Source organism: Trachypithecus francoisi, unplaced genomic scaffold (assembly GCF_009764315.1).
Source record: "Trachypithecus francoisi isolate TF-2019V2 unplaced genomic scaffold, Tfra_2.0 Lachesis_group12, whole genome shotgun sequence".
Lineage (NCBI taxonomy): Eukaryota > Metazoa > Chordata > Mammalia > Primates > Cercopithecidae > Trachypithecus > Trachypithecus francoisi.
Window position 1 is genome coordinate 115,281,713 of NW_022681457.1, and position 24,568 is coordinate 115,306,280.

At 53.4% G+C, this 24,568-nt stretch overlaps 1 protein-coding gene across 2 annotated transcripts in view; it reads right to left on the minus strand.

Moving 5' to 3' along the window:
- Positions 1–14,412: 14,412 nt before the first annotated feature.
- H6PD (hexose-6-phosphate dehydrogenase/glucose 1-dehydrogenase) overlaps positions 14,413–24,568 on the minus strand; it is a 35,055-nt gene continuing 24,899 nt past the window's right edge. For both annotated transcript variants that reach the window (XM_033228475.1, XM_033228474.1), the window contains 2 exons: positions 23,638–23,907; positions 14,413–22,458 (listed from right to left, as the gene is read on the minus strand). In XM_033228475.1, coding sequence (XP_033084366.1) covers positions 21,098–22,458; positions 23,638–23,907 — 1,631 coding nt within the window. In that variant the 3' untranslated portion in view covers positions 14,413–21,097. The remainder of the gene's footprint in view (positions 22,459–23,637; positions 23,908–24,568) is intronic.

Sequence of the window (24,568 nt, forward strand, 5' to 3'; positions counted from 1 at the left end):
TTATAGCAAAAGAACCATACATTCCCAGCTTCTGGAAGTTTCCTTACAGACCCCCTCCCCAGAGGCAGGCAGCAGTGGACCAATGCTTCCCCTACCAACCTGGAACATGAGCTGGGCAGCCCCCAAATCACAAAATCCTCCAATGCCAGAACTTGGGGGAGTGGATGATCCTGAAACACCCATGATGGCTGAGTGAGGAAACTGAGGCATGCAGACCTAAGTGACTTGTTCAAGGCCCAGAACTAGTGGGCAACAGAAATTAGAAATTAGTCTTAGTGTTTTAGGTTTAAATTCCAAGACTGGAAGTAGAACTGTTTGTAAAGTCTCTCTCTGTGCCATGGACCCCAAGCAAACCCATAAGTCACACCAGGGAGCCCCTCTCCTTCCTCCAGAGTGAGCCCCAAGCTCAGCCTCAACCCCTATGGGAGTCCATTATTTTGATTATGATTTCTGCCATGCAGGCAACTCACAGTCAGGGCGGCCAGTTGCTTTTACTGGAGAGAGATATTTGGAACTCAGGATTTGGGTGCCCATTCAGACTGGCCCTTGGCCATGCTAGACACCTGCTCAAAGAGGCATCACAATGGGGAGGAGGAGGAGGCCAACAGGCTCCAAAAGTGGAATCAATGGGTGACCTTATGTACTGGTTATATTGACAGAAAAGTCACAATTCTGTCAGTGATTTGGAGGGAAAAACTCATGTTAGGAAATTAAAAGACACAGCAATAATTACATATAGGAAAAACAGAGCAAAAAATAAACTAGAAAGGAAATTTAATCATAGTACACTACATGGCTCAGCTGTAAATAATATTTACATACTGATAATAATACGACAAATATTGATTTAACCAAAAGTTGTAATACAACCATACCATGAAGTTGGAAGAAGAGTGTGACTCCTCATCTCTCATACCTGGAAGTTAATAGTAATAATAATAATAGTGCCAACACTTAATTGAGAGTTTATTATCTTCCAAGCACAGAATAAATACTTACATGTGTAAACTCCTTTAGTCCTCACATGAGCCCTATGGTGTAGGTACTATGATCCCATGTCATAGATAAGGAAACTGAGGCACAGATTAGTGACTTGTTCAGGGTTGCACAGCTAGTAAGTGGCAGCACCTGGAATTGAACCCAGGTAATCTGGCTCAGAAGTCAGCATCTTAACCATTATTCTATGTAGCCTGTTAGATTTCAGACATTTCCAGAAATGAAAAGATTATGAAACAGAAGCATAAGCAGACTATTGAGAAATAACAGCAGTAAATATCAGAACAGCTAAAAAGAATAGGAAGTTGTCACCTCTTGGGTGTAGCAGTTGGGTGTGGGAAGGGGTGGGGTAGGAAGTGGTTGGGGTTTTTTCTTTTGTTTTGTTTTACTTGTAACACTCTGACATTAAAAAAACTATTTGTATGTGTCTTAGTCCATCCAGGCTGCTGTAACAAAGTACTGTAAACTGGGTAGCTTATAAGCCAAAGATAAATATATGACATAAATTTTATTTCTCACAGTTCTGGAGGCTGGGAAGTCCAAGGTGAAGGTGCTGGCAGATTTGTTGTTCCCTGAGGGCTGGCCTCTTTTTGTGTGACCCCACGTGGTGGAGGAGTGAGGGAGCTCTCTGGGGCCACATTCACAAGTGCACTAAATCCCATCCTAAGGGCTCCACCGTGATGATCTCATCACCTCCCAAAGCTCCTCCCTCCTAATACCACCACTTTGGGGGTTAGGATTTCAGCAGAGGAATTTGGGGGTTGGGGGGAACACAAACATTCAGATCTGAGCAGCATGCATTATTGGATGAAAACGCAAACCAAATCGAGAAAAGGAGATTCCGACAGTATAAAAGGAATCTCCGTTCCCCTCTCCAGTGGTCACCCTCTGGCCAGCTTCCTGGGCGTTGCCTAGAGCTTTCAGACCCATCTGTGCTCTCCAAGATAGGTACCTCACACCACACGCATGGCTGCCTCTTTCCTCTTTCCCCCAACAACCTGACTTGGAGATGGCTCCCGTCAGCGCATGAGGGTCTCTCCCTAGTTCCTATCGCATGGCTGTGCCTCATTATCAAGCAGGAGCTCCCAGCTGCAGGGGCCTGTGTGAGCTCAAGGGCCTTTATAAGCCCAGCCACAGATGCAGGAGTAGAGCCACCAGGCCCAGGGGCCTCTCCTCTCAGGCAGAGCTCACAGCCTTGGCACCCAACCCAGAAGGAGATGCTCCTGCCCTGGCCACTGTCCATTGACTTGCTTTTCAGACAGGTCCACGTGGGGATCTGGGGCGGGGTAAGCTCAATAAGCCCTGGAGATCTGGGCAAGGCCTGCCTGCTTGAGGCTTCAGAGCCTCCCTGTCACCCTCTTCCTGTTCTTTTCTTTCTTTGTTTAGAGGCAGGTTGCAGTGCAGTGGTAGAATCACCCAGGCTGCAGTGCAGTGGCATGATCCTAGCTCACTGCAGCCTCCAATTCCTGGTGATCCTCCCGCCTCAGAATCCCAATTAGTGCCTGTAGACTACAGGCACATGCCACCATGCCCAGCTAGATTTTTTTTTTTTTTTTTGTAGAGACAGGGTCTTTCTATGTTGCCCAGGCTGGTCTCAAACTCCTGGCCTCCAGTGATCCTTCCACCTTGGCCTACCAAAGTGTTGGGACTCCAGGCATGAGCCACTGTGCCTGGCCCCTGTCACTCTTCTTGTTTTATGGATCATCTGGTAACCGTGACCACCTCATCCTCTGATTTATATGTGCCGCAGAGACACCCCATTCCTTGATCAGAGGCCATCCCTCTCTGGATGAATGGGCTTTGTTCTCCGGCCAGCCCCACTCCCACCCTGCCCCAGGAGACCTCTCTCAGGAGTGGACAAGCCCCACTCCCTCCTGCATCCTAAATGGCTCCATCCCTCCGAACCGAGGTGGCTCAGTGAGGGGGCGGCTGAGTCTGGGTGAGGTCCCAGGGTGCCCACTCAGAATCCAGAAAGAGGAGCACTGGGGTGGAGTGAGTGAGTTTCCTGTCTATTTAAAGAAAAACACACGTCAACATTTGTAGGTGCCAGCTAAGAAGTTGTTTCCTTTGCAGAGGGTCTGTTGTGGGGCCAGAGGTCGTGGCTGACCTGGTTGCAGAGTTGGAAGGGGGACAGGAGGAGGACTAGGAGGGGGAGGGGTAAGGGGGAGGGGGAGGGGGAGGGGGAGGGAGAGGAGGAGGAAAAGGAGGGAGCAGGAGGCCTCTGTCTCCCTGGGCTGGTTCAAGACAGATGCTGACATCTGGTTTTAAGTGAGGGGTCTGTTATTTTCCACACTCAACTGGTGGGTTTGCCTGGAGCTCTAGAGGAACTTTCAGGAAATTGGTGGCAATTTGAACCCCGGGCTCCTTCTGGCCTCTGGATTTCATTCCGATACCAGACCACCCAGGCAGCTGGCACTTCCCAAGAGTGGGCTGAGCTCTGTCTGGAAGCTGCATCAGGCCGTCAGCCTGTGATCCTCGGGTCCCAGGCTGAGGACTGCAGGAAGGTTCACGGTGGTTCTGCAACTCGGCTGGATCCCATCTGGCTCCTGGGCCAGCTGGGGAGGGCGCGGAGCTGCAGCAAAGGCCAAGAGAGAAGCTCTGCCTCCTCTCAGAGGGCCCTGGGGCCCTGGGGCTCAGTCTGGGAGGTGGAGTGTGCAGTTGTGGCAGGACTGGGGCATGCAGGCAATGCCAGTCAGAGGAGGTGTGCTGAGCAGGGCCCGGCCCTTGGCTGGCCTGCCGCTAATCTCCTCCACAGCCTTGATTCCTACATTGACAGAGCCCTGAGCTTTCACAGGGCTACCAGGTTATCAAGTAGCAGGACAGCCTCTCAGCCCTTGGGAATGTCATGGCTGTCACATCCCATCAGAGCCACCGGAACCTGAGAGAGCAGAGCTCCAAGTCCCTCTGCTTGTGGGTGAGAAGACCAAGGCCCAGAGAGAGGAAGCAGCTGGCCCCATGCCACACAGCAGCGCTTTCCTCATTTTTCTGCTCCCAGCCAAAACATCTTTTCCATCAGGATGGAATCATGTCCTGTGCTGATCCCCAGGGCGGGTGGGTGCCCCTGCCAGGCAGTCCCCCAGCATCCTCCACATGGCCCAGCCTGGCCCTGCCCCTTGGGGCTACCATCACTTTCCCCACCAGGCCAGGAGCCCCAGACAGTGTCTTCCTTTGTGCTACCATCTTATCTATCCCAGCACCAAGCACAGTGCCTGTCACACAGTAGGTGCTCAATAAATACTTGCGGTGGGATGTGAAATCAGTCAGTGGCACTTGCTGAACTTCTAATCTGAGGCCCCCACATGATGGAGATCTTTCCTGACTCCCTAATCTCCTTCCCTCATCACAGAACTGCAGTCTCTGCCCAGAGCCCTGTGGTTCCGTCCCAAATGCTTCCACAACATCTGCCACCCGAGAGCGCTCCTTGCCTGTCATTGCCTGACTGCAGGACCATGTCTTGGTCATCTTTGTAGAAGGCAAAGCCCCTGGCATGTGAGAGCCTGCGGTGAGCAAATGAACAGGTGCACACACAGATACATGGCCCTGCCCCCACCAAGCGGTGCTGCGGGTCTCTCGCTCAGACCCTGGGAGCTCATCGTGGGCTCTACGATCAAGTCCTCACTGTGCGCCTCTTTTCTGGAAAGCAGGGTTTATGCTTCAGTTCACAGAGGAGGAACAAGCTCGCAGTGGTGAAACTGCCCTGTGCCACTCTCTCAGCAGCAGAGGTGGGATTTGAACTCAGACCTTTCTGACTCCAGAGTTCAACTCTTAGCCTTACAAGGTGCTGTCTCCTCCCAGGTGTCCTGGAAAGGCCAAGGACAACAGGGCTGCCTCCATGTGCTTGCTCCTTCCCGCCTACAGAGAGTGTAGAAAATGTGCCACAGGGAAAGCCCAGCACCGCCCTGTGTTTGGACAGGCCTGAGGCTCGAAGGAAACCGCTCCATCTGCGGGTTGGATGGAGCAGGGGTGTGGGCAGAGCGCGGGGCAAAGTGAGCACGCAGAGGCAACCCCTGGGCACGGGGATCCTGTATCCGCTGCTGCTGATAAAAAACACATGAGGAGGAAACGCCCACAGGCAGCAGCGCTCAGTCCCGCTGAGCCCTGACAACCGCGGCTGATTCAGTCGTTGACTCAGTCGACAAGCACTTAGCCAGAGGGAGGCCATGGGATGAGTCGTGGGTCCTTGCCCGCTGCCCGGGGCGGGGCGGGGAGCGGGGGCGTGCACGGATCAATCACGGTCTGGAATGGAAAGGGAGGGCAGCGGGCAAGGACCCACGTGTGCATGGCTGCCTACCCGGCAGCTGCCATTTGCTGAATGAATGAATGAAAGGTTGACTTGAGGAGGAGCCGCCGCTCCTAGCCCAGCCCTGCTTCACTGACCATCCCGGTGTAGCCAGGCCTGACTGGACCCCTCCCGAGGGAGACACCCTCTGATGATTGCCCAGTGCTCAGGAAACGACTGTCAAACTCTTCCCCAAAAGCACCCTCACCCACGTCAAGTGGGAAAAGCTTTGAAGCCTTGTGTTTTCTGTTTGAAAGGGATGAAATTTTGTGTTCTGCTCCAGAACGTTTCAGAGTAAAAATAATATTTCCCTTCAATTCTTGGGGTACGGTTTTTGTTCTGGGAAGATGGTGCCCCACTGGCCCTATGGCTCCAAGTCTCAGGACTTCTTGGCTTGGTCAACTTCTTGGCTGACCTTCAAGGCCTCAGGGTCTGGCCTTGGGGAGTCAGGCCTCCGACAAGCCTTCATGCTAGCTCTCTCCCGCTCTGTCTCTCTCGCTCGCTCTCTCTCTGGCTCGCTCTCTCTCTCCAGGGTTCAACACAGCCCTGGGGGATGTGGGGGAGGCTGACGCTGGGACCCTGGCCCACAGTTGGCCTCTGCATGACCTGAGGCCCAACCCTTGGCACTTCCCGCCTCACATGAGCAAACTTTCGGCGTCTGCAGAGCTCGTGGCTCGTCTCCTGGCATCCGAGCGGGCCAGGAATGTCACCTGCTTCCTCTTCCCTGGAACCTCTACACCGCATTTTAGGACTTGGTGAAAATCCCCCACAGCAGCACATGAAGTCTTAATATTTACAAGGAATCGAACCATGGCTGAGAGTGGAGAGGCCGCAGTGGCCCTGAGATTTCTGAGGCATTCGGGGTCATTTTAGCAGCCTACGGTGGGGAGCTGAGGAAGGGAAGCACTGCGGCCCACGCTGATTTTCGAGAGCAGGAAGAGGCTTCTTCCCCTCCCACCTCAGTCTCCTGCGAACTTTGCTCTCGAACACAGGTGGGCGTTGGAGCCGACTCCCTGTGAGGCTGTTAAATATAAATGCACCCCTCGGCATGGTTTTCTTGGGGCATGACTTGCTTCTGAAATAACTTTATGATTAGAAAAACTTTTGGGTGGATATTCCCTTCCCTGGAACATGGAATCACAACTGCTAAAGTTGTTTTTTCTGTTCACTAGGCTGTCCTGATTTCTATGGCCTGGTAGACGCTTAGTGACAAGTTCCGGGATCCCTCGGAACTTTCACCTCCAGCCCCTGCATGGATCCGTGTGGTTCTGTGCTCAGCATTTCCTTCTGGGAGCATCTCACTCAGGGCCGTGCAACACCCCATGGCTGGACAACCGGCCCCCATCCCAATCCAGCAAGCGATCGCTTCAGACGTGAACCCTACCAGAATCCCCGTGGGGAGGGGTTCTGGGCAGAATCTGATTGGAAGAGGGAGCACAGCCAGGCTTGAAATTGCCTTGGCACAGCCCTTGACAAAGACTGAGAAACTCTCAACCAGTCCTACCCAAGAATTGGTGTGGGAGGGAGGAGGCTGCTGGGGTTGGGGGAAGTGAGAAGGCACCCCAGGGGCTTCCCAATGTTGCAGCCACGGCATCCACAACAGACCCAGCCAGGGTCTCCCTAGGATGCTCAAGGCACAGCCATGCAGCTGGATGGCCTCTCTTCCTCTGGCATTTTGGGCCATCAGGACGCTGAGAGCTGTTTGGAGCCGTTTTTCCTTACAAGAAAAGCCAAATGCAGGAGGCAAGAAAATGGCCGATACATACGGTGGAGTTGCCAGATAAAACAGAGGACACCTAGGAACATTTGCATTTCAAATAAACGGCAGATAATTTTTAGTATAAAAATGTCACAAATGTTGCAAAGGACATACTTACATGAAAATTGTATTTATTCTTTACCTGAAATTCAAACTTAACTAGGCATCTTGAAGATAGACTTGCTCAATCTGGCAACACGAATGCAAAGGGAGCTGAACTCACAGTTTCCTGGCGACGTTGTTTAATGTCCCTGGACCTAGCTCTGCTGAAGCTGTTTCCACCCCTGGGGCTTCCAAGAAGAAGGGCCAGGACATTTCCTTTTTTTATTTTTATTTTTTCATTTTTAAATTTAGTTCGAGTTGGGTTTCTGTCCCTTGCAACCAAAGGAGTCCTGGCAAATATAGAAAGTGATGGCCAAAATTCAGGATCAAAGTGAGGTGTGGCATGGAAATCTAGCGGCTTGGAGAGGGAGAGTTTAGAACCAGGGTGATATGGTTTGGCTGTGTCCCCACCCAAATCTCATCTTGCATTGTAGCTCCCAGAATTCCCGAGTGTTGTAGGAGAGACCCGGTGGGAGGTCATTGAATCATGGGCGTGGTTTCCCCAGTACTGTTCTCATGGTTATGAGTAAGTCTCACGAGATCTGATGATTTTATAAGGGGTTTCCCCTTTTAGTCGGCTCTCATTCTCTCTTGCCTGCCACCATGTAAGATGTGCCTCTCGTCTTCTGCCATGATTGTGAGGCCTCCCCAGCCACGTAGAACTGTGAGTTCATTAAACCTCTTTTGCTTTATAAATTACCCAGTCTGGGCCTGGTGGGATGGCTCACACCTGTAATCCCAGCACTTTGGGTGGCCGAGGTGGGCGGATCACTTGAGGTCAGGAGTTTGAGACCAGCCATGGCCAACAAGGTGAAACCCTGTCTCTACTAAAAATACAAAAATTAGCTGGGCATGGTGGCGCACACCTGCAGTCCCAGCTAATCTACTGGGGAGGCTGAGGCAGGAGAATTGCTTGAACCCAGGAGGCACAGGTTGCAGTGAACCAAGATTGCACCCTGCACACTAGCCTGGGTGACAGACTGAGACTCTGTCTCAAAAAAATAAAATAAAACAAGACAAAACAAAATAAAATATACAATCTCGGGTATGTCTTTATCAGCAGCGTAAAAACAGACTAGTACACAGGGGCCCAAATCTCCTAGAGGAGAATTTCGAGGTCTGGTGTCATGGCCTCTGGTCCAGGGCAGCCTTTCTTTTCTCTCAAGGTGGGTGCCCTGCATCCCTGCAGCTGCCTACATAGCAAGTGACCTGAGGTTCACTCCTTTTTCCTGACCTAAAGCTTTTCTGGGCCTCCACCTGTGCCTGAGCTATCTTGAGTCTTCTAAACCCTCCCTTCCTTTCTTTCTTAGGCCATTGGCTGTTATTGTGATTTGAATTATATCAGCATTTGTCTTCCATTGCAAAGAAATTTGTACTTACTGGGTCGTTTTATTTTTATTTTATATTTTTTTCATTAGAATATTATATATACATATATATTTTATTTCAGTAGCCAACAAGTTGTTTTTGGTTACATGATTAATTTTTTTGTTTGTTTGTTTGAGACAGAGTCTCACTCTGTCACCCAGGTTGGAGTGCAGTGGTGCAATCTTGGCTCCTGGGTTCAAGCGATTCTCCCACCTCAGCTTCCCAAGTAGCTGGGAATACAGGCATGCACTACCACGTCCAGCTAATTTTTTGTATTTTTAGTAGAGATGGGGTTTCACCATGTTAGTCAGGTTGGTCTCAAACTCCTGACCTCAAGTGATCCTCCTGCCTCGGCCTCCCAAAGTGCTGGGATTACAGGTGTGACCCACCACACCCGGCCCAAGGTAGTTTTTACACATAAATAGAAATCCAAGGGGAGAAAATTCACCCTTAACAAACTGCCTTAAGTGAGAAGAAGTGAGAAGGTGGGCAAGCCTCAGCTTTGTGCCCCCCATAATTAAATTCACAAAGAGAATAAAGCAAGAGGACAATAGAGCAGCCCAGGCAATAAAAAGAAAAGTTACCTCTCTGGACCTGCTCTCAGGATTGGCAGACATCGTTTTAGTCTCCTAGATTTGGTGGCAGCCAGCAGGCCTTGGTGACAGCTCCTGCCCCAACTGAATGATACTGTCTGCTGTGGCTCAGTAGGTAGATGCTTCCTGCGGGAGAAGCCAGAGCCGGGGAAACTGTATCCCAGTGTTGGTTGGAGTTCTGACCTGGGGGCCCTGGGGGCCTGATACAGACTGGAGATGTAACACAGCGTCCAGCAATGGATCAGCTGCTGGTGGCTAGAGCTGTGGGTTTGCCCAGTGTCAGCTCTTCCTCTCCCTGGAGCAGCTGCTAGTTAAGGGAGTGCACCAAGGGCTCAGGCAGACTCTAGCAGCATTGCCACTGGGCAGCTGTCATCTTGGGCAAGCTAGGTGACTTCTTAAAGCCTTGGTTTTGCGTCTGCAAACTGGGAGCCTCTTACCTGAGCAGTTGTGGGAGTGGTGGCCTCTTACCCTTTTGTGGGGGCAACCTCCAAGCTGTGGATTTGGGAGCAAATAAATAATTTGTTATGTGTAGGGATGGAGTTTAGCCATGTTGGCCAGGCTGGTCTCACACTCCTGACCTCAAGTGATCCACCCGTCTTGGCCTCCCATAATGCTGGAATTACAGGCGTGAGCCACTGGGCCTGGCCCCAACTCTGGATTTTTTCTCACTATTCTTCAGGATCCTTCATTGTTCCTTCCTTGTTTTACTCTGTCCGATTTGCTTCCTGTGGGCCCCCACCTGGCTGCCTCCCACTTCTAATGCCTGAACTCAAGGCACTGTCTCCTATCCAGGAGGATGGAGGCATGACCACGTCTCATTTGTCTTCCTGCCTGTAGAGCACCCTTCTTCTCTTGCTGAGGCCAGGGCTGCCCCATATTCTGGCTGTGTCCATCTGTCCCTCATGCATGTGGATAGGCAGGCTGACCACACAGCCCTGCACTGCCTAGCACGTGGGGCTCACGTCCTAACAACTGTTGACTACTGGCTCAGGGCTGGGCACTGTTCCAGGGGATACCAAGGAACCAAGACCCCATCCTCCTGGGCCGTATGCTTTTTGTTCTCTTGAGTCTTGCATTGCTCCCTTATTTGGCGTTCACCCACCCATCTTCAAAAGAGTCTTCCTTACCCTCTGCTGTCCCCACCAGCTCTCACCATTTTAACCCAAAGACTTTAAAGACGATGAAAGGCACTATCTCAGAGGCCACCACTGCCCTGCTGCAGGACAAATCCACAGCTCGGAGGCTGCGCCCACAAGAGGATAAGAGGCCACCACTCCCACAACAGCTGACTCACAGCTCAGGTAACAGGCTCCCAGTTTGCAGATGCAAAACCAAGGCTTTAAGAAGTCACCTAGCTTGCCCGAGATGACAGCTGCCAAGTGGCAACGCTGCTAACTAAAAATACAAAACAAAACTTACCCGGGTATGGTGGTGTGTGCCTGTAGTCCCAGCTACTTGGGAGGCTGAGGCGGGAGAATCACTTGAACCCGGGAGGCAGAGGTTGCAGTAAACCGAGATCACGTCACTACTCTCCAGCCTGGGGTGACAGACTGAGTAATCTCAAAAAAAAAAAAAAAAAATCCAGAGTTGGAAGCCAGGCAACGGGAAGTAATGGAGAATCAATATCCATATTTGTCAATAGACACCCCCAATCAAAACTGATTCAGGGAGTTAAAAATCACATTAAAATCCATTAAGGACTTCAGACTTAATGTTTCTTCTTCTTCCTTCTTCTTCCTCTTCTTCCTCTTATTCTTTCTTCTTCCTTTTCTTCTTCTTCTTCTTTTTTTTTGGAGACAGAGTCTCGGCCTATCCCCCAGGCTGGAGTGCAATGGCACAATCTTGGCTCACTGCAACCCCCACCTCCCAGATTCAAGTGATTCTCCTGCCTCAGCCTCCCCAGTAGCTGGGATTACAGGCACCTGCCACCACGTCCGGCTAATTTTTGTATTTTTAGTAGAGACAGGGTTTCGCCATGTTAGTCAGCTGGTCTCAAACTCCTAACCTCAGATAATCTGCCTCGGTCTCCCAAAGTGCTGGGATTACAGGCGTGAGCCACCGCACCCGGCTTTTCACACACTTCTAATGTTAAAGAGACCTTTTGGGAAATGATATTGATTGTGTGACAAAATATATTTCTGAAGTCCAGCAATTCCTTCAGTTTCTAGTAAAATTATTAATGCACTATTATTTGTTAAGATTAAAATTAGCATCAAGAGGAGGATCCCATTTTTATGAAATATTTTTGATCTTCTGTTTGCATCTGTGTCTTGAAGGATGTGTGCCTGGTGCTGCTATTGCTAATTTCTGGAGGGTTGGACTACAGTGATTTTCTTTACACACATTTGTGTACTTTTCTTCACTGCTTGAATGCATTTGTAACAAGCATGTGTGAGCTTTACAAAAACGTGTGTCCAGGTTTTTGCTGTCAAAAAATATATATTTGTGTTTTTTCTTTTTAAAAAGCAAGTATAAAAAGACCTCATACAGTGAATGCTGAAGAGGGCAATCTCCATGGATTAATATTCTCATCCGAGTGCTTACTGTGTTTTCTTTTTTTCAGTAAAAAAATAAAGATGTACAGAGTAGGAGGAGGGCCTGACTGACAGCATGAGCTTAGTTTGATAATTTTTCCTCCCAGCGATGCTTCTTCAGACAAACAGAACTCATGAGGCTGGGTTTCTGCAGTCAATGAGTGGGGACGGGGGAGAAGAAAGGGCTGTAGTGAGGTCTCTCCAGGGAGGCAGAGCGGCCCTAGGCTGTTGGGGGCCCCCCGGCTGCCATCCCTGCTGCAGCATCCGGCAGTAGGCACTGACCCTGGTTTTGCTCTCCATCAGCAGCCAGCGGGAGCTGTCAGGAGTGGGGGCCAGGCCTTGCCCTACTTCTGAGTGACCCTCCTATCCCATGGTGCCAACAAGGGTGGTGGCCTGCCATGGCTGGACCACATCCATTGCACCCCTAGGCCCTGCCCCACTCTGGGCACAGGAGACCCATGTGCTCAGAGCCTCCCTCCCCTAGAAAGGATGACACATGCCAGGCTCAGCGCTGGCCCCACACCTGCTCAGGCCTCCACCCCTCCAGCCGCTCTGCTGACCAGTCTCTTATGGAAACTCTGAGCCCGACCCACCAGTTTTTCTTCTCCTGATCCACAGACACCAGGACTGGTGCTGTGCCACCTGCCTTGGGTCCCACTCGCAGATCCTGCCTGAGCCTTTCCTGGTGACTCACCCCTAGGTCGTGAGCACTGGTTGAGCAGCTGCTGGCACAGCTTCCCCAGGCGACCAAGGAAGCAGCCCCGCTCCGTCCTCCTTCAGAAGAAGAGGGCACAAGGTTTTGGCGTCCAGAGCATCAACCCTACAAGTGTTTGGATGACCTGTGGACGATCACACCGGGACAATCCCAGACCTCTCCCAGCTGGAGATAACAGTTCTTACCTTGCTTTCATTATTACCATTCACTCATTCATTCACTCACACATTCACTGCAGGGTGGCATGTAAAGTATCAGAAACACAAAACTGAGAACATGTGGAGTCTCTGCCTTCGTGGTCCTCAGCCCGACAGGTGAGTGGGAAGATGGGGGTAACAGAGGGCACAGGGGCAATGGCATCCCCTCCCCTTCTGCTGGGAGCTGGCGGCAGGGAGGGCGGCTGGCTGACCCCACCTGGGCTCTGGCTGCTTCTAAAGAGCTTGTTAGAGACCCTGGAGAAGGTGGACTCAGGCCAGCAGCTCCTGAGCTTGTCTCCACCATGGCTTCTTTTATGATTTGCCCAACTCTTCCCCTCCTGCCCTTCCATCTGTCCCTGCATCTCCAAAACTATGGTCTATCAGGAAAACTGTTCCAATTAAGCAAGAAGAAACCGAAGCTGCACAGCAGGGGCCACCCAACTGGTGTTGCCACACTGGCCTGACGAAACCCTGACCCGAAACAGAAGGATCTGTCCCCTTGGTTCACGCAAATCACCTTCTTACTTAGGTCAGTGTAGGGTTTCTGCTGGGGTTCTGGAAATACGTAACAACGCTCCTAGCTCTGGTATCTATTAGGTTTTGCTGCTACAAGGTAGTTTAGGCACCCAGAAATGAGGTCTGCAGGCTGACTTCAGGAGACTGGAATCAGGTCCCAGAGATGGCCCCCAAAGTGGGATCCTGGGGCTCCCCTCTCCTCCATGCCGGCCTTCTCCTTAGGCCCCGTGGTGCTGAGATGGCTGCTGCAGCTCACCAAGACCTGAGTCCAGACCAATGGTGCCGCTTCAGCCTGAGTCCTTGGGGTCACTCTGATTTGACCAGGTTGGGCCCTGAGCGCTCCCTGATCCCATTGCTGCAGCTGTGGGCATTGGATGTCCTGATCGGCCAGCACTGGGTCCCACGCCCCATGCCTGCCGTCAGAACTCCCCAGAACACATGTACAGCAGGGTCCCCAAACAGGGGCTGGGCACCAGGTGATTCTCCAGTGTGCCCCTCACAGATGCTGGCTGGGACCCGCAGTCCTGCCTGGCCATGTTTCTGTAAGGACTGCAGAACTAGCAGCCATCACCACACAGAAGCAGGGAGGGACGCCCTGGGCTACCCCCAGGGAAGCAGCACATCTCCCACGCGCTTCCCATCTGAGGGACAGGCGGGGACGGTCACTGCAGCTCTGGTTTCTGGCCTTCGTGACATCTTCCCTTGCAGGTTCTGGGCATGTCTCACCCCGTCTCTGTCCCCTCTGCCGTGGGGCCCCTGCCGAGAGCTCACCTATTTCGAATGGACATGCTGCTCCTTTTGCCACCTTGTGCTGTCACCAAACCTGCGTGGCTCCTGCATGCCGCTGGTGACAACCTGCAAATCTCTAACTCCTGCACCTCAAGTGGTCCTGAAATCCTATTTGACTTCCCCAAAACACTTACATTCCTGGGAGTGTGACACAGCTTGGAGGGAGGACTCAGGCAGGGGACAGGAGAGAAGACAAATGAAGGCATCAGGCTCTGGTGTCCTCCAAGACCCTCCCCTCCTGGTATCTCCCATGCAGGGGTGAGTTCCTTCCCCTCCAGTGGGCTGCCGGCAAGGTTGGGGGACTCTTCCCAGACTGCTTGGGAGTCTATGAAATGCGCTCATCCTGCCCACCGCTGTCTCTCCCATGAGGTCCGCAGACCCTCTTGCAAATGGAATGCACTGGCTTGCTCAGACACACTTATACTTCCAACAGGCATGTGGCTGTCCTCGGTTCAGGGCCCTCACTTACCCCAGCCCTCCCCTCCTCAAAGAACACACACAGCACGATGCTGGGGCCCAGAAACCCCTACACCCCATCCCCCAAATAAACAATTAAAGCATGGATTTTGGCAAATCAATTTTATTGTTTAAAAAAATAAATGTTACATTTGACATAGAAAAAGGCATTTTAAAAATGTTTTTAAAAGGTTTAAAAAGGCATTTGCTCTAGCCAGGCATGGTGGCTCACGCCTGTAATCCCAGCACCTTGGGAGGCTGAGGCAGGTGGATCACCTGAGGTCAGGAGGTCGAGACCAGCCTGACCATGGTGAAACTCCATCTCTACTAAAAATACAAAAATCTGCTGGGCATGGTGGTGTAATCCCAGTTACTCAGGAGGCTGAGGTAGGAGAATCACTTGAACCTGGGAGGCAAAGGTTGCAGTGAGCCGAGATCACACCACTGCACTCCAGCCTAGGCGTCACAGCAAGACTCTGTCTCAAAAAAAAAAAAAAGCATTTGTTCTGAATGTGCCTCATCATCCCAGGCATCTGTAAGTTTCCATTGTTTCCATAAAAACCAGTGGGGTTCCCCTCCCTGAAAAAAAGCACCAACATTCTTCCTGCTTGGCAGTGGGTGGCTCTCATGCCCACGCCTCTCCACCCAAGGGAACAGTCTCTCTGCTCCTCACCTGGCAGAAGCCCAGACCCTGAGTCCCTAGCGCAGGGCAGAGTGCAGAAACATGATCCAGATGCAGCAGGCCCTGCCCCGGTCTAGTTCTCCTGCAACAGCCTCTTAGCACTGCTCCAATCTGACCTGCCCGGCTGGAATCACAGTTCTCACTCGGGCACAGGTCAAGATGAGCTCCCAGGACCCAACAGGGCCTCTGCCCCTAGGATCTGCTGCCAGCCGCCTCTTCCCGGTGGACAGAACTAGGAGGGGCAGGCTGTACCCAGCACATCTCAGAGAGATGGAGGCAAGCTGGGTTCCTGATGATTTCCAGCGAATACAGGTCCTTCCTCCTGCCGTAACGCTTTATAACAGACGCCTCTAGACTTCTGTGGGGGTCAAGTGAAGGACCCAAACTGACACAGGTAGTGTTTGTTCACACGTCCACTTTCAAAGCTAACTACTAACTATTCAAATATACTTCATACAGTTTTCAGCAAATCAAAGTGTTTACCTCTCCCACACCAAGGGAAGAAAAGATGTAGACTGCCTTTAAAGCACCTGACAGCAAGGGGAGGGTTTTAAAGATGAGCCTTGAGAATCAAAGCAGCAGCAGAAGTATAATTACTCCAGTGCTCCCCCTTCCCGTGCGTGGGTCACACAGAGACAGGCACATCCCCAGTGCTTTGCAAACAGAAGCACTCCCAAAAATTGGCTAGAGGGAACGCTTCGGCAAACGGATCATTTTCCCCCTGGCTCGCTGGACTCTCAGAAATGCATCTGAAAGCCCTTGCCACCCTGTCTTGTGCTGATGACAGCATGAGCCCGGCTGCACCTTGCTCAGCAACAAGCTGCGAGATCCTCAGCTTCTCACTCACACCCCACCTCGAGCTGCTGATGGCGGCCTGCAGAACTATGTGTGTGGCTGTTCCTGGATGACATCTGCTGTCACTAGTCTTCCCAGAACATCCGCTGCCCAGGGTTCCTGCTGTCTTCCCCAGTGGACAGATTTTGCAGGGAAGACTGAGGAAATGGGAGGGGGAGCTCTGCTCTAGAGCAAAAGGCACAGAAAGTAGGGTTTTTGTTTTATAGGGAGACTGCCCACTGCGTTGCAAAAGGAAAACCAAGAACAGGGAGTGTCCAACTCATCCCCTCTGCATGAGCAAATGAAGACGGACACTGGACTGGGCCAACTGACACCGGGACTCACACTTGGTCAGTGGACAAGAGATAACAGCAGGCAGAATTATTACAGGAATCAATCTGCACTCCACTGAGGCAGCTCCCATGACTGAGTCACAATGCTTGGAGCCCCCGAGGGCAGAGCGGCACCAGCTGGGAGGATCGTACTGCATCATGGCTTCGGATGCCCTCGCAGGCTGATTCGCTGCTAGGTGCTGGTGAGGCTGGAAGAACTTCCTTCTTCCTGTGTACAATGCAAACAGCGCCGCTTCAAGTGCCACCCACAAGGGTGCAGCCTCATGGGAGAGCTGCACGGAGAGGGAATGCGTTCAGTTCAGCCAGCAGAAGGCCAGGGGTAAGTGGTCCCTAGTGGGTCACATGGCCTGTGACATCTGGAGGCTGCCAATCTTTGCCCTCTATAGAGTCTCATCTGCAGGGTGGATGGGTGCTAGGGTGTCGTCTGGTCACTGTGGCCACCTCACCCTCGTCACCACGGGCCTTTCCTGTGCCGTGCTCACTCTCACACTGAGATGCTGCCAGGCAGCTTTTTTTTTGTTTGTTTGTTTGTTTTTTTAAACCAGTGGAGTAAGTTCTAAGGGAGCCCCATGTGCTTAAGATAAAAATCTAGCTGGGGAAAGCGGATGCAGAGGCTGCTTCTGTGAGGCTGCGTGTATCTGACAGGACAAAAAGTTTTGTACCTGAAAACCAAATTCTGGGAAACAGCCTTGCAGGTTTTTGGGAAGCTGCTCCCTCCCTGTGGTGAGTTCCACCTGGGCCCTCCGGGAGAACAGGGACAGGAGAAATGCAAGCAAAGCAGACAGGCCCGGAGTAGGGAGCCTGAGCCCTGCACATTTTGGAATCAAAACCCTCAAGGGAATAGTCGGCCAAATGGTAGGAAGCTTTGATTACTCTGCCAATTTGGGGGCCCAAGAGTAGGGCTACAGCATTGTCTGCGGAGAAACAAACAATAGGGAAATTCAATCAGAAGGGCCTATTTTAACTTGCAGTTAGCAGAAAAATATTCCCCCCGATTTTGACCTAGCTGAAATCTAGCTTCAAGTTCCTTGATTCCTTCCCCTTCCCCTCTACAAATGGGAATCATGCTTGCCCTAGAGAGGCTGACTGACAAGGTCTCCCAAAGGAGGGGCCCTTCTGCCACTTATGGGCCCCTAAGTGCACCCGTGGGCTGCCATGCGAGTGGAATCATTGGTCCCCACCAGGGAACTTGGACGGTGGTAACTGCTGCCACCATAGGACCCAAGGGCTCCGAGGCCAGGAAGAGGCAGGCATCCTGCCTGGGAACACAGGCTGGAACCTGGAACCCTGCAGACCTGGGTTCTGAGTGGGGCTGCTCCCTGGGCTGTTGTCATCATTCTTTCTCTTCTTTTCTTTTCTTTTTTTGAGACAGTGTCTCACTCTGTTTTCCAGGCTAGAGTGCAATAGTATAATCACACCTTACTGCAGCCTCAACCTCCTGGGCTCTGGTGATCCTCCCACCTCAGCCTCCCGAGCAGCTGGGACCACAGGTGGGCACCACCATGCATGGTTTTATAACTTTTTGTAGAGATCGAGTCTCACTATGTTGCCCAGGCTGGTTTCAACCTTCTGGGCTCAAGTGATCCTCTCACCTCAGCCTCCCATAGTGCTGGGATTACACGCATCAGCCAATGCACCTAGCACAATTTGGTGAATTTTAAGAAGCATTTTTAAAAAATGAAAACTAAAAAATAGAGGATATCTGAAGTCCTAAGGGTTGAGAACTTCTTTATGAAACTTGCTTGGAACACAGCTGTAAACAAATGAACTGATTTATAATGGAAGGCACATTTCTTGCTGCAGCGCATGGTCTGAAGTTTGAAAGCCACCAGCCTACAGGGTTCTGAGAACTTCTTCCTAACATAGGGAAAGGGGTGGGCAGGGGCAGAGGCACACGGACATCTCCAGGTTTGGACTTTTCCAACGTATTTGCGGAAGGCACTTGATTCTGGAAAGCAGACTTTTGGCATTTCGACCCTCACCCACGCTCCCACACCCACTCCGCACAGATCTGTGATGCATCCAAGGCAGGACTGAGTTCGAACAGGATATCCTAGGCTCTATGGCAGTGACTCTTATTCAGAAATGGTGACATCAAGGGCCGGCTTGCCCTTCATCCTTCAGGGATGAAGCAAAGGAGACAGGCCCGGAGTAGGGAGCCCGAGCCCTGCATATTTTGGAATGAAACCCCTCAAGGGAATAGTCTGGAATAGGAGGCCAAATGGTAGGAAGCTTTGATTACTCTGCTAATTTGGGGGCCCAAGAGTAGGGCTACATCCTCAAGGAGGGACCCCACCTCCTTGGGCATGTGGAGGCCCCTTTCTCTCTGGTGTTGCAACCGGAGAGGAGTCGGTTCCTGAAGAACAGATGGGAGAGGGCTGGGGCCAGGCACCGGGGAGAGAGGAAGGAAATGAAAAGAAATCCGGCACAGGAGCTGCCCAGGGAGCGGGGCAGTCCGGAGGCGGCAGTACAGTGCAAGGGCTCCCCCACGCGGCCAGCTGTGGAACTTCCACCGCGACCCCCAGTCCTCTCCTGAGCCTGCCCATCACGGGTAGCAGCTCAGATGCTGGGCGCCAGGAGGGTGGCTTCCCGGCTTGAGCACTGTGGTTCTGTCCTAAGAGGGGCGCTCTCTGGGTATAAAAATAGATGTTCTAGCTGGGTGCGGTGGCTTACACCTGTAATCCCAGCACTTTGGGAGGCTGAGGTGGATAGACTGCCTGAGTTCGAGAGTTCGAGACCAGCCTGGGCAACATGGTGAAACCCTGTATTTACTAAAATACAAAAATTAGGCAGGCGTGATGGCCGGCGCCTATAGTACCAGCTACTCGGGAGGCTGAGGCACGAGAATTGCTTGAACCCGGGAGGTGGAGGTTGTAGTGAGCCAAGATCTCACCACTGTGCTCCAGCCTGGGCGACAGAGAGAGACCGTCTAAAAAAAAGAAAAAGAAAAGAAAAAAAAAAAAAAAAAAGGCAAGATGCTCTGTCTGGCCTGGGTTGTTGGCGGCCAGAGTAGGTAGTCTGAACAAGAGCCCCAGCTTGGGAACCATGTCTCAGATTGGTATTGAAAATGAAAGCCAGGATTCCTTTAAATCCATAGCCTTGAAGTATAAAGTCCAGAGGAAAGAAACTGACTTCGCCATGCTCCCTCACCCATGAAAGCCCTCTCTGAAAATGCGGTAGAAATTTTGTATCTGCCTGATCCACAGAGCAAGTGTAAGGTGGGGGAGAAGCCACACAGAAAAATCGACCTTAACCAAGAGTTCCATCTCCCAGCCTTGAGTTGTGGGATGTTGAACAAACAAAACTACATGTGTCCTGGGAATTTTGCTTTGTGCTGTTTTTTAAAAGAATGTCAGAGCCCTCCTTGGGGGTTTCAGAAAAGCAGGTATTGCTGGCCCATGGCTTCTCAAGATCACAGTCCCCAACCTATGCTCACCGAGAAGATACCCAATCACTTCCCCAGTCTCAGGCAGAGAGTTAATGGTGAAGTGAGAGGTGGCAGGAGAGACTGGCACACAGGAAGTCACGGGGGGGGGTCACCAAGGGGCAGGGAGAGAAGGCCTGGCTGTGGCCCTGTCACCCGCCAAGCGAGCCCCTGAAAAGGCTGTGGGCAGCCTCCTGCCAGAGGCCTGGCTCCTGTCTGGTGGGAGCAGAGCTGCCTGGATGGCCCAGTGTCACTTAATGCTGCATCTCTCTCCCCGCTAATGAGCTGTCACCTCAGTGGGTGATTTAACTGGATCTTTCCTGGTAAAACAAGAGGGGCTACTGAGAGCAGAAACACCCACCTGGGAGTCTGCTGAGATTGAAATGACCCTCTTAAATTGGGGCTCCCCAGAATGGCCTGATTATCTGCACCCAGCGTGCTTCATGGAGGAAGGCCAGCAGGACAGAGGAGCAGCAGAGGGCAGGGGTCCTCCCTGAGGAAGCTGGGGGAAGGAGACTCCACCTCCCCATGCAGAGCAGGTCATCGACTGAGAAAGGGAGCCCCGAACAGCGCTGAGATTTCTGGGGCTAGGCGCAGCAGCTCACACCTGTAATCCCAGCACTCTGGGAGGCTGAGATGGGAGGATCGCTTGAGCCCAGGAGTTTGAGACCAGCCTGGGCAACAGAGCAAGAGCTCATCTCTGCAAATATTTTTTTTTAATTAAAAAAAAAAAAATTTCTGGAACCCTTTTCACAGTCTAGTCTTTGCTGCTGTATTCCCGTTATCAGCCCTCATTCTCTATAAATGGAGTCTGAGAAACAGCAAAGACCCAGGGAGGAGCCTGGCACTCTACCGCACAGCCAGGACGGAGGAGAGAGGGAGGACAAGCGGGAGCAGGTGGAGGCAATGAAGAGGAGGGCCAGAGGCTAGATGTGCAGAGAGGTTCTAGAAGAACAGGCAGCTGGGGAAAGAGGGGCTTGACCCCCTCAGGGTCTCAAGACAGTCCTCAGTGCCCCTGCTTTGCACAGGGTCATGTACTCCCCTGGGCGCCTCTGCACCCTTCTGTCTACCAATCATGCTCTGAATGTTCCCCGGGAGCCAGTGCAAGGATCACCTCCCCCAGGAAACCTTCCCTGATGGACCTCAGCCCACCACGTCTCCTCTTGTGAACACCGGAGTTTGGGCGCCATCCGTGTTGTGCTGGTTGATGTGGATGTGTCACTGCTGGAGGCTTCTTAAGGCTTCTCTCCTGGCCTGGGTTTGAAGCTTCTCATGAACAGATTCCCATTTCTTCCTTGTTTCTGCATCTATCCACCACTAGCCAGAGCTGCCTGTCAAAAGCATCGGGACAAGGCCTTGTCCTGGCCTCTGGGGCCTGACTGTGGGGCAGCAGGTTCTGGAGAGCCAGGGCACGCTGGGCAGGTGGTGGAGCCGAGAAGGGAGGGAAGACACGGGCGAAGGAAAGCACAGGAGCAGAGCGGGCAAGGGGCACAGGCGCCCTCATGCCAGGAAGGCGTCGTAGTCCATGTACCACACCAGCTGGCCAGAGTGCGGCAGGACACCCGAGATGGGCCACTTCTTGGGCTCATAGCCCACCCGGCTCACCAGCGCGGTGATCTCACGCTTCATCCTGCCCATGACTAGGACTGCCACCTTCTTGGCGCGGTTGATGAGAGGCAGGCTAAGGCTCATGCGGCGGTGTGGCTGGGAGGGGCTCGTGGTCAGCACAACCAGCTGCTCGCCGTCCAGGCCAGTGGGTGACTGTGGGAAGAGGGAGGCTGTGTGCCCGTCGGCACCCATGCCCAGCAGCACCAGGTCGAAGCTGCTGTTGGCCACCAGGGCTGAGATCTCCCTGGCGTAGATCTGGGCGCCCTGGTCCTCCTCGGCGCAGAGCCGCTGCTGCAGGTGCACAGGCATGGGGTGGATGTTGTAGTAGGGGACCCGGACGTGCTGCAGCAGGTGGGCCTGCAGGCCCTGGAAGTTGGACTCCGGGTCTGAGAGCGGGACGCAGCGCTCGTCAACCAGCCACAGGTGCGTGTGGGCCCAGGGGAAGCCGTAGTGCGCTGTGGCCAGCTGCTGGAACAGGGCCACGGGGCTTGAGCCCCCTGACAGCGCCAGGTGGAACTGGCCAAAGCGCCGCACGGCCCACACAGCGGTGGCCTCAATGTCGTTAGCCAGCTTAGAGATCAGCTCCTCGGACCAGGCGGAGACCAGCGGGCTCTCTCGGTACTTGGCCCTGAGGACCTGGAAGTCACTGGGCATTGGGGCCGGCCCTGGCCCTGGCACTAGCTGCTCCGGCTGCTGCTGGGAAAAGAACAACCGGCCGCTACTGAACTCAAAGTCCAACAGACGGCCGTTCTCAGCTCCTCCAGGGTAGAGGCGTGGGGCCTTATGGGCCAGGCTCTCCAGCAGAGGGGTCCAGAAGCTCCAGGAGGCCAGCAAGTTCTCTGTGGTGATGAAGGAATCCTTCCGGCCATGGAAGATATGGGATAAGAGGACAGAGTGAGCGTCCCGCTCCTGTACAGGGCTGTAGGCGTAGTAATCGGAAAGAGGGCTGCCGAAAAGGTGGAGCCCAGGTGGGCCCTCCATTTCCTTCCAGCTGGAGGGCAGGGAGGGCCTGAACAGGTTCCTGCTGACCAGCACGGCGGGGCTGCCCAGGTCACCGTGGCCGATGTGGAAGATGAGCTGCCGAGGCAGGCACTGGCTCTGTGCCGCAGCCCAGTGCTTTTCGCTCTGCACACAGCAGGCCTGGTTCTTGAACAAGATCCGAGCGTAGCCCACTCTCTCGTCCAAGGCTTTGCCAGACATCAAGATGAAAGGTACGCCCTCCCAGCGAAGATTGTCGATGTGCACTAGAACGGCTGAGGTGAGGGAACAGCAGAGGGTGACTCTCTGGCACAGAACAGGACTCTCCGGCCAGCCCTCTCCTCTCCTCGCTGGGCCCTCTGGGCGTCCCCCTGCCTCAGGGAAGCCCCTCACCTTGCCATGCTCACTCCTCACCTGGCATCTCTTCCATGACCTTCTCTTCCCAGTCCATGCTTGAAAACCGGCCTCTGGGGCTATCTCTACGGCTTTGACACCTGCCTTCCTTGAGGCCCCTCTTAGAGTTATGGTCCGCCAGCAAAGGAGAACCGGGCTGAGAGCATCCAACCTGGAGACTCTAAAGGACGCCCCACAGTGGGGGCAAGTGGGGTGGGGGACCCTGACTCTTAGGTGTGTGAGGGGGCAGGGGTCCTACAGAGAAACGTGCTCCCCTCCTGTCTGTGAAGCATTCAGGATGCACCCGACGCAGGGTCAGTGGTGCGGAGTGGGGAGACAGTCACCCCAGCAGAGGCCCGTGGGTGGAGTGTTGGCGAGGAGGGGCAAGGCCTGGTGGCAAGAGCCAGGGGCTGACAGTATTCCATGCCCAAGTTCCAAGCCTGGTTCATTTTGACGACTTCACCGAGCCTTACGTTTCCTCACCTATAAAACGGGGCTAATGGCCTCTGCCTCGTGGTTGGTGCGTGAGGCTTCTATGAGAGGCATCTATAAAGCACCTGGCACACGGCGCATGCTCAACAGGCAGCTGTGGCTCTCACTGCCTGGCTGCCACCTGGTGAGGAGCCAGCCCCTCCCAGAAAGCCCTGGGCCTCTGGAACTGCCCAGAGGACAGCCCTGGCATGGCACTTGGCCGCTGGAAGTGTCTCCAGCTGTGGCCAGGCAAAAGGCTTGCGGCCTCACTGGGGAGGCCCTATGGGGTAGAAACCAGGTCTGTCTGAGCCTCGCACGACAAACCCTTGGGAAGCATCTGGGACTGAACTGGGGCTGACGTGAGGCCATGGCCATTGGGATGTCCTTTGCCCGGAGAGCACCACCAGCTGGCCTGCCGCTTCAGGCTGGCAGGAGGCCAGGGAGACAGGGGAATGCTATCCTTGCCTCCGAGCACCCTGGGGGAAATCCCACCTCAAGTCCCCTCCACCCCACCCAAGGGCATCTGCTTTGGAAAGCTGCTCCCGGTGAAGTGGGCAGCCCAGTGCCCCATGCCCGGCCCCAGGGCCCACCTGCGAAGGTTGGCGTCAGGCTGTGGAAGCTGTCTGGCTTCTGCAGCTCTCTGCGCACCTGCTCACTGTAAGACTGGTACTGGCCCACGACGGCACTGCCCCTCTGCAGGCCCCGCAGCGCCTGGAAGACCTGAAGCTTGTGCCGCAGCACAGCCTCCGCACTGCTGACATTGAGGGGCAGCTCCATGGCCACGAGGGTGAGGACCTCCGTCAGATGGTTCTGGAGGACATCGCGAATGACACCGTACTCCTCATAGAAGCTGGTGCGGCCTGGTGGAGGGAGGTGGAGAAGTGAGGAGGATGTAAAGAGAGGCCAGAGCATCAGATTTCCCCAAGGTGCACCAAAACCCCAGCCTGCACATTTGTCCTGCATCCTCTTCCCCCAGTCCACAGGGCCTATAAAAATGGTGCACACCAAAACCAACCTCACCACGAGAAGGGACGGAGGAAGTCTTGGAGCCACCTCTGTCAATGAGAACTATTGTAAGAGAAGGCGACAAATCCGTGAGCTTCTCCAGAAATCCACATGAAGAAAGCTCTATTCCCAGCAAACGACAGATTGCCTCTGCAGATACTGGCCAGCCCCTCACCCTGCCCTGCCTGGCCACTGCCAGCAGGAGGCTCAGCACTGTGGGGGCTATGGCACCATGGTGGGGGCTGCGGCACCATGGCGGGGGCTGCGGCACCATGGCGGGGGCGGGGGCCCCAGAGTATGACTGCCGCTTACTAGCGTGTGATCTTGGACAAGTTACTTGACTTTTGTTCCTGCATCCTGCCCTTGGATGAGACTAACAAATGCCGCCTTACTACTGGGCGCACACCTGTGCCAGGCAATGTGCAGGGGAGTGGGAGGGAGGGAATGGGGGAAGAGAAAAGGAAGTAAACAAAATTACAGAGCAGTTGTGACAGGGAGTAATGAAAAGGCCCCTCC